The following is an 11,656-nucleotide window of genomic DNA, read 5'->3' as shown; positions in this document are numbered from 1 at the left end:
AAGGAATGTTCAAAAACTTTTCTGATCATATTAGAACAGAATATAAGCACAGTAAAATCTTAGTGCTGTTGGTGTAACTTTTTAGCTCAAGTCTATTTCCTCCTCACTTACAACCTGCCCCCTACCCCCAAATACGGCGATTATATAGAAACAGTGTTGAGATCAGTCAACTCTAATTAGATCAAGCGCTAATAAGAGCTTTGCTTTGCTATTTCTTTGGTTTGAAAAAGATACTGGGGCTCATGTATGGAAAAGTGAAATGACTGACCAACACAATTATTTTATTTAAAGGTTTTAGAAGATGAGCAGTAGCACTCAGAAAAGTTACCTCCAACCACAAAGCTGGAGACTTCTTTTTTAAAAAGAGTGGACACCAAATAACTTTTAGGAAGATAACACCGTATTAGGCTCTTACATTGTTGAAGAGAGCAAAAGAAGGCTTAAGATCTGAAGGATAAAAGCTGTATTTATAAACATGCTAAGGAATACATTAAAACAAAACAAAAAAGATTAAAGAAAACCAAATTGTGTCGTACAGGTTAAATCCTGTTATAAATGAACATCATCTCTATGGAACTGTATAGTCCCCTTCAGCATGTTCAAATAATGAAAACCCCATTACTGAAAGAACGTCCATACTCCTTTGGAGCTGGCATTACAGAATTTCTCCTGCACATAACGTGTGCGTGAGAAACATCCTGGAGGGACTCGGAATACCGATCCCTGCAAACACAAAACTGTTTCTCTAAGGTGCACTTATTGGTCTGGAACCCAGGCGAGTGGGGCTCAATTATAACTGAAGCCTGTCACCTCAGGGTAGGAGAACAATTTGAAGCCAAAGGGCACTTTGCTGTAGTTAATTCATGTGGCTTCAAGTACATTTCCTCAGTACCAAATGCCTACTGAGAATTCAAGAGCACGTGAAACTTCCTAACGAATTCCAAGAATTTAGGCAATTAAAGGTCATCATTACAGTTTCTATATACCGTTTTCTCAAAGCCACAGATTTTATTATAGAAAGGAGAAAGGACATGGCATTTATAGATCGAGCACATGAATTCTAGAATACTAAATTGTTCTTTCTCTTGCTTCAAACCAATTATATCCGTGGGCTGCAAAATCATATATAACCATGACAAAACTATTAGTGTTTCGCATCATGTCCAAGAAAGACCAATATTTTTGCCTGAATATTCCATTAACCTTTATCTAGAGCTATCATTCTTGAACTTTCTATAAAAGTTTCTTTTCAAATAATTTAATAATTGTAACGGCTCGGAAGAGCAGTGTGAAGACCTGAATACTTCAGCCAAGCAGGGAAGGCAGCAAACCTTTGAATACCTGCTCTCCTGCCTAAATCCTATACACTAAAAATAATCCTTTCTCCTTCGCTTTTTCAGGGGTACCCAAGAGAGAGTGGCATTCTTGGCCATTACAAGTTTTGGGTTGAGTCTTCTCTGTTCTTCAACGTTCTGACGAAGGTCCTGAGCCTGCCGCTCATGCCTCTGGTAATTCGGTCTTGTTCTCAATGAGAGAGATCTCCAGCACAGGTAAGAGCAGCTGAAAGGCATCCTGAATATATGAAGCACTGTTTGATGCCTGTCAAGATTGAAAAATAAATAAATAAATAAATAGCACGGTCGCCTAAAAGGGAAAATATACCAAAAGACAACAAGAAAACAGATTCACTTTTACAATTTAAGTGAATGTGTAGCCTGGCAAATAAAAGCACAAACTAACCACGCTAATAAAAGCCACAGAAGAAAGAACGATCTAGGTCTTAGGATATGACAGTACCAAAAACCAATGTTAGCATTTCTGTCCAACTTGTCCATCAGAAATGGTAGCTGTTTTTTGACATCCTGCTCAATTCGGCATTTGAAGCTTATTTATTCCTTTACTAAATGGGCAGATTCTGTCACAGCATTTTAGTCAATCCCTCAGTGGATTTTACAAGGCTTTGAATATTACACCAATCAGATTTCCAGTCCATTATGACAGCTCTTCTTTCGTGGACTCAACACAATTAATGAATACAAGATAGGTACTACAAATAGGAACAAAGTGTTCCTATTTGTTCAGTTTGAAACTGCTTTTAAAGATGATACAGTGTAGATATATTTCCGTCTGGTACAAGAGACATATTTATGAGAAGCATTACAGAATCACCATGCTCAGAGTTTGCCAGACTTCATTTGTATCTGACAAGTTCTGATCTTCCAGAATAATAGAGACTTCATCACATTAAGATAAAGACGCATAATTTCAAGGACAAGAGTGTTTCAAATGTGTAAACAAGAACAATCAAGTCCAAATAGCAATAAGGAACACCCATCAAATGAGTTTACCTTTTTTGGATTTATCAATAGCATGTACTCCTATTTAAACTTTAATGTGACATTTGCTGCCAAATTTTCCAACCAAAATAGACCCCAGAGATCATCTACTTAAATCTCTTACAATGCACATAAAGATAAGAAGACTGTCAAGAAGGTAAATGCCTGGTCCAAGGTCATACAGCAAATCAGGAAAGATCCTGGACCGGACTCCTGGTTTGCAAACTTCTCACCTATACCACTCTCCCATCTACTAAATCACAAACTTTAAAAAAAAAAAAAACAAAAAAAAAAAAAAAAAAAAAAAAACTAAGTGAGCAGAATAATTACTCTGATATTCAAGAAAAACTGTGTAGTTAAGGAATTAAAAAGCATTTTCTGAGTGATAATTTTAAAAGAATTTAAAACTAAAGAAGTAACAGTCTAGTAGTTAAAAATTATTTTCAATACATGATTAAAACCTAACCAATTATCTCCCCCAACTTACATAAATACATTTTAAACAGATCATCAAATGTCTAAATTGTTGGCACCATTTACAAAATAGAGTTTTTAACACATGGAATACAGAAAGTGTCACACAAGCAGGCAATAATCGATCATGTGATCTTCTGACAAACCCCTTCCTAGGGGACTTAAACCACCCACCTCCTTAAATCGAATAGACTGATGAGGATTATGTGAACACAGGTACCTTTGACAAAACAAGGCAAATTTCTTGGCAAGGAAACCACACAACAAAATGTTTTGTTTTGTAACAAATCTCCCCTGTATAAATGTTAGTCCTTTGAGAAACAGTGTTTGCCTGTTTGTAATTTTCAGCCCTTCAAGTGTACCCCACTGGTCCAGAGAAGGTGTTTTGTTACTAAGGATTGTCCATCAACTGCCAATGGATAAACTAAATAATGACAGGCTACTGCTTCCTTGAACTTTACACAGCAGCTTCATCTTTATGCTTTGTAAATAATGAACAGGGATAGGCATTTGGTCCTATCTGTATCAACACCATTTTGGTCATATCTGTATCAACATGGCTAAACTACCAATCTGGTGAAAAAAACAAAAATGCCAAAAAATAAAGACTTAAGAAGAGTGGATTAATAATACATAATGCCCTAAAAGTTAGAGACTTACACATAATTACTACTAACCTCTAGAAATACAGCAGTGATTAGGGGATTAAGGATGTCTGCCTTTTCTTGGACCTAGAATAAAGGATACAGTATTAAGTGAGCACAGCAAATTAAAAGATATATATATTCAGTAGGCAGACTGTGATCCCACTTTGAAAATTACACACACACATATACATACACACCCATAAAGTAAGTATAGAAAATGTCTGGACTGAGAAAGAGCAAAATATCATCTCTAAAAGTGCTTTAAATTTCCTTCTTTAGGGACACCTGGGTGGCTCGGTTAAGTGTCCAAATTCGACTCAGGTCACGATCTCACAGTCTGTGGGTTCAAACCCCGCATGGTGCTCTGCAATGACAGCTCAGAGCCTGGAGCCTGCTTCAGATCGTGTGTCTCCCTCTCTCTGTGCCCCTCCTGCACTCATGCACTGTCTCTCTTTCAAAAATAAGTAAGCATTAAAAAAAATTAAAGGAGCTCCTGGATGGCTCAGTCAGTTAAGCATCCGACTTCAGCTCATGTCATGATCTCTTACGGTTCATGAATTCGAGCCCCACATCCGACTCTGGGCTGACAGCTCAGAGCCTGGAGCCCGCTTCGGATTCTGTGTCTCCCTCTCTCTCTCTGCCCCTCTCCCGGTCGTGCTCTGTCTCTTTCTCTCTGTCAAAAATAAATAAACATTAGAAAAAAAATTTTTTTTAATTTCCTTTATATCTTCCCGTGCCATCCAATTGAGAGTTTACTCCTTTGTAGTTTTTTATTGACTTTAAAGTATCTTCATTTTGGAAGAAAGGGTAGAAATGATGAAACATGTGACCAGAAAACTTTAGAACAAATTTAAACCAAAATATGCAGATATGCATATGTAACATGCGCTCAAAATACTCAATGGTTTTTAAGATGGGCGTCTGTAAAACATGGAAATAACTAATGCAAATTTAATATCCGCATGTGCTAGCACCTTATATTTGACTCGCTGGGTTAAAGTATCTTTATGAAACACATGGAAAGATTTGGCCAGCTCCCACGATTAACTTCAAGAATCCCAGAAGCTCTATTAAGGACAATATTAAGGGGAAAAGAGATAATCCCAGGATTATCCCTTACAGGAATAATCTAAACTCACAAACTAAGAAAAATTAATTTGGGCTATGCTCTTAACTAAAATAAGTTTAAGGGCCCAGAAATTGCTGCCACATTGACCCTTAAATACTTACTACTAAGGGATTTTTTTAAAATTGAGGTATAAGTGGCATACAATACCATATGAGTTTCAGGTGTACAAGATGATTTGATGTCTACATATATTACAAAACGATCACCACAATAAGCCTAATTAGCATTTGTCACCATACAGTTACAAAAATTTTTTGTGAAGACAAGTTTTAAGATCTATTCTCTTAGCAACTTTCAAATATGCAATACAAAATTATTAACCAGTCACTATGCTGTACATTACATCCCCATGACTTATTTGTAACTGGAAATTTATACCTTTAAATCCCCTACACCCATTTCAGCCATCCTCAACTCCCCCACCTCTGGCAACCACCAACCTGTTCTCTGTATCTATGAACTTGGTTTTACTACAAAGTGATTTTTATCTGCTCATTTAAAATGCCCTTGATTCTATCCTAATTCATGATTACTGATTTCTGAATCATGTTCCATAGTTTACACACCTTAAGTACATTTTTACAATTCCTCTAAGAAAGAAAAAAAAAAAAAAAAAGAACTTTAGCTGTTTTAATTACAACTCTGCTCCTGGCTGGCAACCGCAGAATATGAGGACTACCATAGTCTAAGTACGGCGCTGCTCCTTAAAACCAGTAGTCACTGTGCAGTTTTTATTTTATCAAGGTCTAAATTTCCAGCACAGGTCTCAGAGGGCAGCATAAAATATACTGCAGACTCCATAAAAAGAACACAAAAATAAGGTGCAAAAATCAGTTAGACATAGACAAGCTGATCCTAAAATTCACAGAGGAAATGCATAGGTTCCAAAAAGACAAAAGATCTGGAAAAAGAAGAACCACATTGGAAGATTTACACTTCTTGATTTCAAAACTTACTACAAAGCTATAGTAATCCAGACAATATGCCAATGGCATAAGGATACACACAAATAAAATCAATAATAGAAATGAGAGTCCAGAAATAAACCCGCATATCAATGGTTAATTGATTTTGGACAAAAGGGCAAAGACAATTCAATGAGGAAAAACTTTTCAACAAATGATGCTGGGCAAACTGGATATGCACATGCAAAAGAATAAAGTTGTACCCCTACCTCATACCCTACATAAAAAATCAACTCAAAATGGATCATAGACTTAAGGGTAAGAGCTACAACAAAACTCTTAGAAGAAAACGTAGGAGTAAATCATGATCTTGGGTTAGGCAATAATTCATTAGAGACAATACCAAAAGTATAAGTCATAAAAGAGAACAATGACAAGTCAATATTAAAAACTTTTGTGCAGAGACACTATCAAGATTAAGTGAAAAAAACAACCTATGGACTGGGAGACAATACATGCATATCAGGTATCTGATAATGAAATTGTACCCAGAATATATAAAGCATTCCTACAACTCAATAATAAATGGTAAATAGTAAAAAGGCAAATAATAAATAAATGACAAAAAGATAACTAATAATGAAATAAAGAACCCAATTTAAAAGGAGGCAAAACTGGAAAAGCTATTTCTCTAAAGAGGACATACAAATGGCCAACAGTAGGTAAAAAGATGTTCAACATCATTAGCCATCAGGAAAATGCAAATAAAAGCCATAACAAGATACCACTTCATACCTACTACTAGGATGGCTAATTAAAAAAAAAAAAAAAAAAAAAACAAACAAAAAAACAAAAACAAAAAAAACCAGACAATAGCAAGTGCTGATGAGGATTTAGGAAATTGGAACTTTCATACATTGCCGGCAAGAATGTTACATGGTATAGTCACTTTGTAAAACAGTTTGGCAGTTCTTCCAAGGCCCACGTCACCTACATGATCCACCAATGCCACTCCTACTATGAAAACACACATGCCTGTTTGTAGCAACATTATTCATTATAGCTGAAAACTAGACACAGTCCAAATGTCTAAGAATTGATAAACAGAAAAATAAAATGTGGTATAGATCCCTAAAATACATTATTTGGTAATAAAAATAAGTACTGATACATACTACAATGTGAATGAACCTCAAAAACATTATGCTAACTGAAAGACAAGACACAAAATATCACATATTGTACGATCCCATTTAGATTAAATGTCCAGAATAGGCAAATCTATAGACAGAAAATAGGTGAGTGTTGCTCAGGGCTAGGAGAGTGTGGAGGGAAAGGGAATCGGCATGACTGCCACTGGCGGGAGGTTTTCTGGGGGATGATGAAAATGGTCTAAAATTAGATATGGTTATGGTGGTACAACTCTGTGAATATACTAAAAAACCATTGGATGGTATACTTGAAATGGGAAAATGTTATGGTATGAAATTACCTCAGTGAAACTCTCTAAAAAACACCCCACAGAACAGACATCAGCGCAAGAACAGGCATGAATTCTTACCCCGGCAGTTGTTAGGCAGGTGGTGAACTCTTTAGACAGAGAAGACAACTCCTTACACAGTACAACTGTCATCCTGGGAAAGAAGTGAGGCAAGTCAGGAGGGCTCCTCTTTTTGTTTTTCTTTCTCTCTTTTTTAAAAATAAGCTATATTTAACAACTGTCAGAAGAAAACAAATCACTCTTGGTAGTAAATGTGAAAGGAGAAAGCTTTTTTTTTTAAGGGAGTAAATATGTCTTCATCAACTACCTAATGCATCTGCGGACCCATCTGAGCAGACATTCATGCTACAGGAAGAGGAGGTTCAGTCCCTGGAAAAACATTTTACTGCAAAATCCTCTAGAAAGTACTAGACTTCCAAGTTAAAGGAAATAACTAAAGTACATTTTCAGGAGATAAGACAGTACTTAAAAATCCTACATTCCATTTACAAACGTAGGTAAAGTAAGTATGTATTCATACATTCAACAGATATTTACTGGAAGTCTTCTGTGTACCAGGTACTATTCTAAGCACTGGGGATATATCAGTACACAAGCAAAAGCCCAGTTTCCATGGATTCTAACTCACTTGATAATTAACAGGGAAACTATATATATGTGTATGCTTATACACATACACACACACACCCCTACTGTACAGGTACATATATATGCATATGTATACATATAAACACAGATGTATAAATGGAAAGTGGAAAGAGCCACTTTTCCAAAGAACAGGCTACTTTGGGGTTGAGTCTCTCATCCTAAGGATGGTGAAGACAAAACCAGCCCCCTCTGTGGGATGTTGTGGAGGGGTGGTGAAGTTGCAGGTAAAGAGGAGGTCTAGAAAACATCAAGGGCCCCTCCCAACCCTAACACATTAGACACTCCCACACAATTTTTCCCAATTACATTCTCATTAATTAGATTTATTTAGAAAGCAGAAAGCAGTAGGTCTTTTTTTTTGTCTCTTATGACTACTTTATAATATTTTTGAAATTTTATTCAAAATCAGCAAGACAGAGGGAAAGGGGGTTTGGGGACTTAGCCTGACGTGGGATTAAATCCCAGTCTGCACAACCTGGGCAGATTATCACATTTCTCTTGAGTCTGTGTTTCCTCATTTTTTTTTAAAGCTGGACTAATCATTTACCTTTAGAGTTGTAAAAATTAGAAGTGATACATGTAAGTCCCTTAGCATGGTACCTGGCACAAAATTAGCACTCATTAACAAATATCACCATTATTAAGAACTAAGGTTCTTAGAACTACTATTTTTACTTATGTAAAATTCTACTTTTATTAAAACCAATAACCTGAGAACTAGTTTTCAGAATACCAATTAATAAAAAAGAATTAATAAAACAACCAGGCGGTTAATAAAAAAATTTATAATGTAGACTTACGGCTCCACGAAAAGAAACACTTCTGACTACTTAATAACTAAAACCCAAAATGAACAAACCTCTAACATGTGAATGGTACAATGTGAATGGCATCTTCTTGAGAGGAAAGTTTCTTAAAACTCTGAGGCTGAGAGTAAAAAGAGGCTGAGAAAACTCTTGAACCAATGTGCATCATTTACAGGGATACTCTTTACACTTACTGGGAAAGGGCTCTGCTCCTTTCTAAGGCTGTCACTTCCTGCTTCTGGCCATGCAGAACCAGAGCCGCTGTTTTGTGAAACAGTTCAATTGAGCAGGCAGTCAATTCTGCTAGGCTCCGGATCGCAAATGCATGGATATCCTGAAAAGAAAAGCAAAACAAAGCATTGTTATTATTGTTTTTATCCCGGAGGAAATGAAGAATTCCTTGTTTCTCGCATACTGGAGGATTCCAGATCGTGAAAGCAACAGAGACAATGGCTGCCCTTCAATACACCTCCTCTTTTACCACAGTAGTGATGTCATTTTCCAGCTGGGCTCATAACTGCAGAAACAGAAGCTCCCCTAAAGTCGGGTGTGTCCACGTAACTAAGTTTGAGCCAAAAGATTTAGATAAAAAGTGTCTTGTAGCAGTTTCTGGGAACTTTCTTCATGATACAACACACAAACACCCTTAGTCTCTTTTTCTTCACTCCTTTCACCCTACAGTCTGGAACAAGGTTGCTATAACCTTGGGTTACAAGGTTGACATTACAGACAGTGGTACAAAAAAACAAAAGGTGCCTACGCCCCTGATTGTAATACTCACATCTCAAAACCATTTCAAAAAAAAAAAAAAAAAAAAAAAAAAAAAAAAAAAAAGGCTTAGTTGCTTTAGTACCTCTATTGAATTTTTACTGATTTGCTCAGTTTTTTCTGTTTCCAACTGTTTTTCTCCTTCTTCCTTCTCTTCTAATGGCTTGGCCAGAGATGCACTCATCCATTCATAGGCATTATTTCTTGCCTAAATAAGAAGAAGATTACTGCCCATCAACAATTCAATTCAGCTCACCAAAAGGTTATCATACATATTGTGCACCTACCAGGAACACGTTAGCATCATGTAAGTCAGTCTCACCCGAACATACGCTTACCATACATCCATCCACTTACCTTACCACTTCTCTTTACAACACTTAACACGGCCATCCACTCACTCCCCTTCTTGAGCTTCTCTAACCCTTCTGCCTTTTTTAAAACTAAGGCATAACTTACATAAAGTGCACAAATCTTCAGAGCACAACTCAAGAAATGTTTACACATCTATATGCCTTTGTAACTGTGACCCAGATCAAGATACAGAACATTCCCATTAGTATAAAGGGTACCCCCCTGCCCCTTCCTAGTCAATACTGCTCAAACCTGGGAACGCAAGCTGGTGCACCCACTCTGGAAAATAGTATGAAGGTTACTCAAAAAACTAAAAGTAGAACTACCCTACGACCCAGCAATTGCACTACTAGGCATTTATCCACGGGATACAGGTGTGCTGTTTTGAAGGGACACATGCATCCCCATGTTTATAGCAGCACTATCAACAATAGCCCAAGTATGGAAAGAGCCCAAATGTCCATTGATGGATGAATGGATAAAGAAGATGTGGGATATATATGTACAATGGAGTATTACTCAGCAGTCAAAAAGAATGAAATCTTGCCATTTGCAACTACGTGGATGGAACTGGAGGGTATGATGCTACGTGAAATTAGTCAGAGAAAGACAAAAATCATATGACTTCACTCATATGAGGTCTTTAAGAGACAAAACAGATGAACATAAGGGAAGTGAAACAAAAAGAATATAAAAACAGTGAGGGAGACAAAGCATAAGAGACTCATAAATATGGAGAACAAACAGAAGGTTGCTGGAGGGGTGGTGGGAGGGGCGATGGGCTAAATGGGTAAGGTGCACTAAGAAATCTACTCCTGAAATCATTGTTGCACTATATGCTAAGTAATTTGGATGTAAATTTAAAAAATAAAATAAAAAAAAAAAATACTGCTCAAACCAAGTCACCCTTCCCTTGCCCAAAGGTAACCCAGTCTTATTTCTCACTGTCTCAATTAATTTTACCTGCCTTTAAAATGCACACAAATGAAACTTTAAGTCCATCCTAATTTGTGTCTGGCTTCTTATGCCCAATATAGTGTCTGTTAGGTTTCTGGCTTCTTATGCCCAATATAGTGTCTGTTAGGTTTATCCATGTTGTTGCAAATATCAGTAGCTCATTCTTATTTCTTGCTATGTAGTAGCTCATTTTATACATATACCATAACTTACCATTCTCTGATGATGGGCCTTTGAGTTGTTTTTAGTTTTCTTTGACTTCCAAAATACCGCCTTCTTCCAGTTCTCCCCCCACCCTTATGGGCATTCCTCCTCAGGCTTCTGTATGTATTGATACTCCTTTTTCAGCCTTTTAAACACCAGCATTACCTGGGGTTCTAGCCTGGCTCTCTACTAGCCTTACCACACTCCCTCTTCCCTCAACCCATCCTGTCTCTGTTATTTTAAGTATTCCCTACCTGCTGCTGGCTCCTAAATCCTTATTTCCAGCACTCACCTCTCCTGAAAACAATGTAGTCCAACTGCCTGCTGGACATACATATCAAGATATTTTGTAGGCTGATCATTCCTCTTCCCTTCAATGGCTCCCCTTCAACCAGATGATGGTCTTTTACATGACTGAAGAAGTACCCATGACCTAGTCCCTACCTACTTCTCCAGCCTCATCTCTTACCATTTTCCACTTTAAGATCTGATAATAATGGCCTATAAATGCCTGTTCTTCATTCATGCTATTCCCTTAGGCTACAATGCCCTTCCCCGCCCTTTTCTTTTTTCTAAATAAAGGCAGCTCTTAGTTTTCTTTCAATCATCCACCCAGACATTGTCTCTCCCAAGTAACTTTCAAAGACCTTCCAGGAGACAAGGCATGTAAACAACCCTTCCCTGTATGTCCATGGTCCCCTGAGCACCCCTTCAACTTAGTACTTACCAAAGACACTGAAATTAAATGTGTCTATCTCCTATACATGAACAACATACCATAGGATAGCTACAGACTGTCTTGTTTGAATTTGCACACCCAGTGCCTGGCATGCTATGGAGGGCAGCTACTGTTTTTACCTAGCCAGCATCCCTATCTCTTTTCTTTTGGTAGTGGGTTCTAGATTTTTCTTAGTTCATGTGGTTTGG

The 11,656-nt window shown here is 37.2% G+C and overlaps 1 protein-coding gene across 3 annotated transcripts in view; it reads right to left on the bottom strand.

The window, feature by feature from the left end:
- Positions 1–260: 260 nt before the first annotated feature.
- FAM114A2 (family with sequence similarity 114 member A2) overlaps positions 261–11,656 on the bottom strand; it is a 32,699-nt gene continuing 21,303 nt past the window's right edge. For all 3 annotated transcript variants that reach the window (XM_045436595.1, XM_045436605.1, XM_045436587.1), the window contains exons 10-14: positions 9,300–9,422; positions 8,641–8,780; positions 7,053–7,125; positions 3,488–3,541; positions 261–1,599 (exon numbers count right to left, since the gene is read on the bottom strand). In XM_045436595.1, coding sequence (XP_045292551.1) covers positions 1,498–1,599; positions 3,488–3,541; positions 7,053–7,125; positions 8,641–8,780; positions 9,300–9,422 — 492 coding nt within the window. In that variant the 3' untranslated portion in view covers positions 261–1,497. The remainder of the gene's footprint in view (positions 1,600–3,487; positions 3,542–7,052; positions 7,126–8,640; positions 8,781–9,299; positions 9,423–11,656) is intronic.

Source organism: Leopardus geoffroyi, chromosome A1 (assembly GCF_018350155.1).
Source record: "Leopardus geoffroyi isolate Oge1 chromosome A1, O.geoffroyi_Oge1_pat1.0, whole genome shotgun sequence".
Lineage (NCBI taxonomy): Eukaryota > Metazoa > Chordata > Mammalia > Carnivora > Felidae > Leopardus > Leopardus geoffroyi.
The sequence above is the reverse complement of the archived record's forward strand: the minus strand, read 5'-3'. Positions and strand labels throughout refer to the sequence as shown.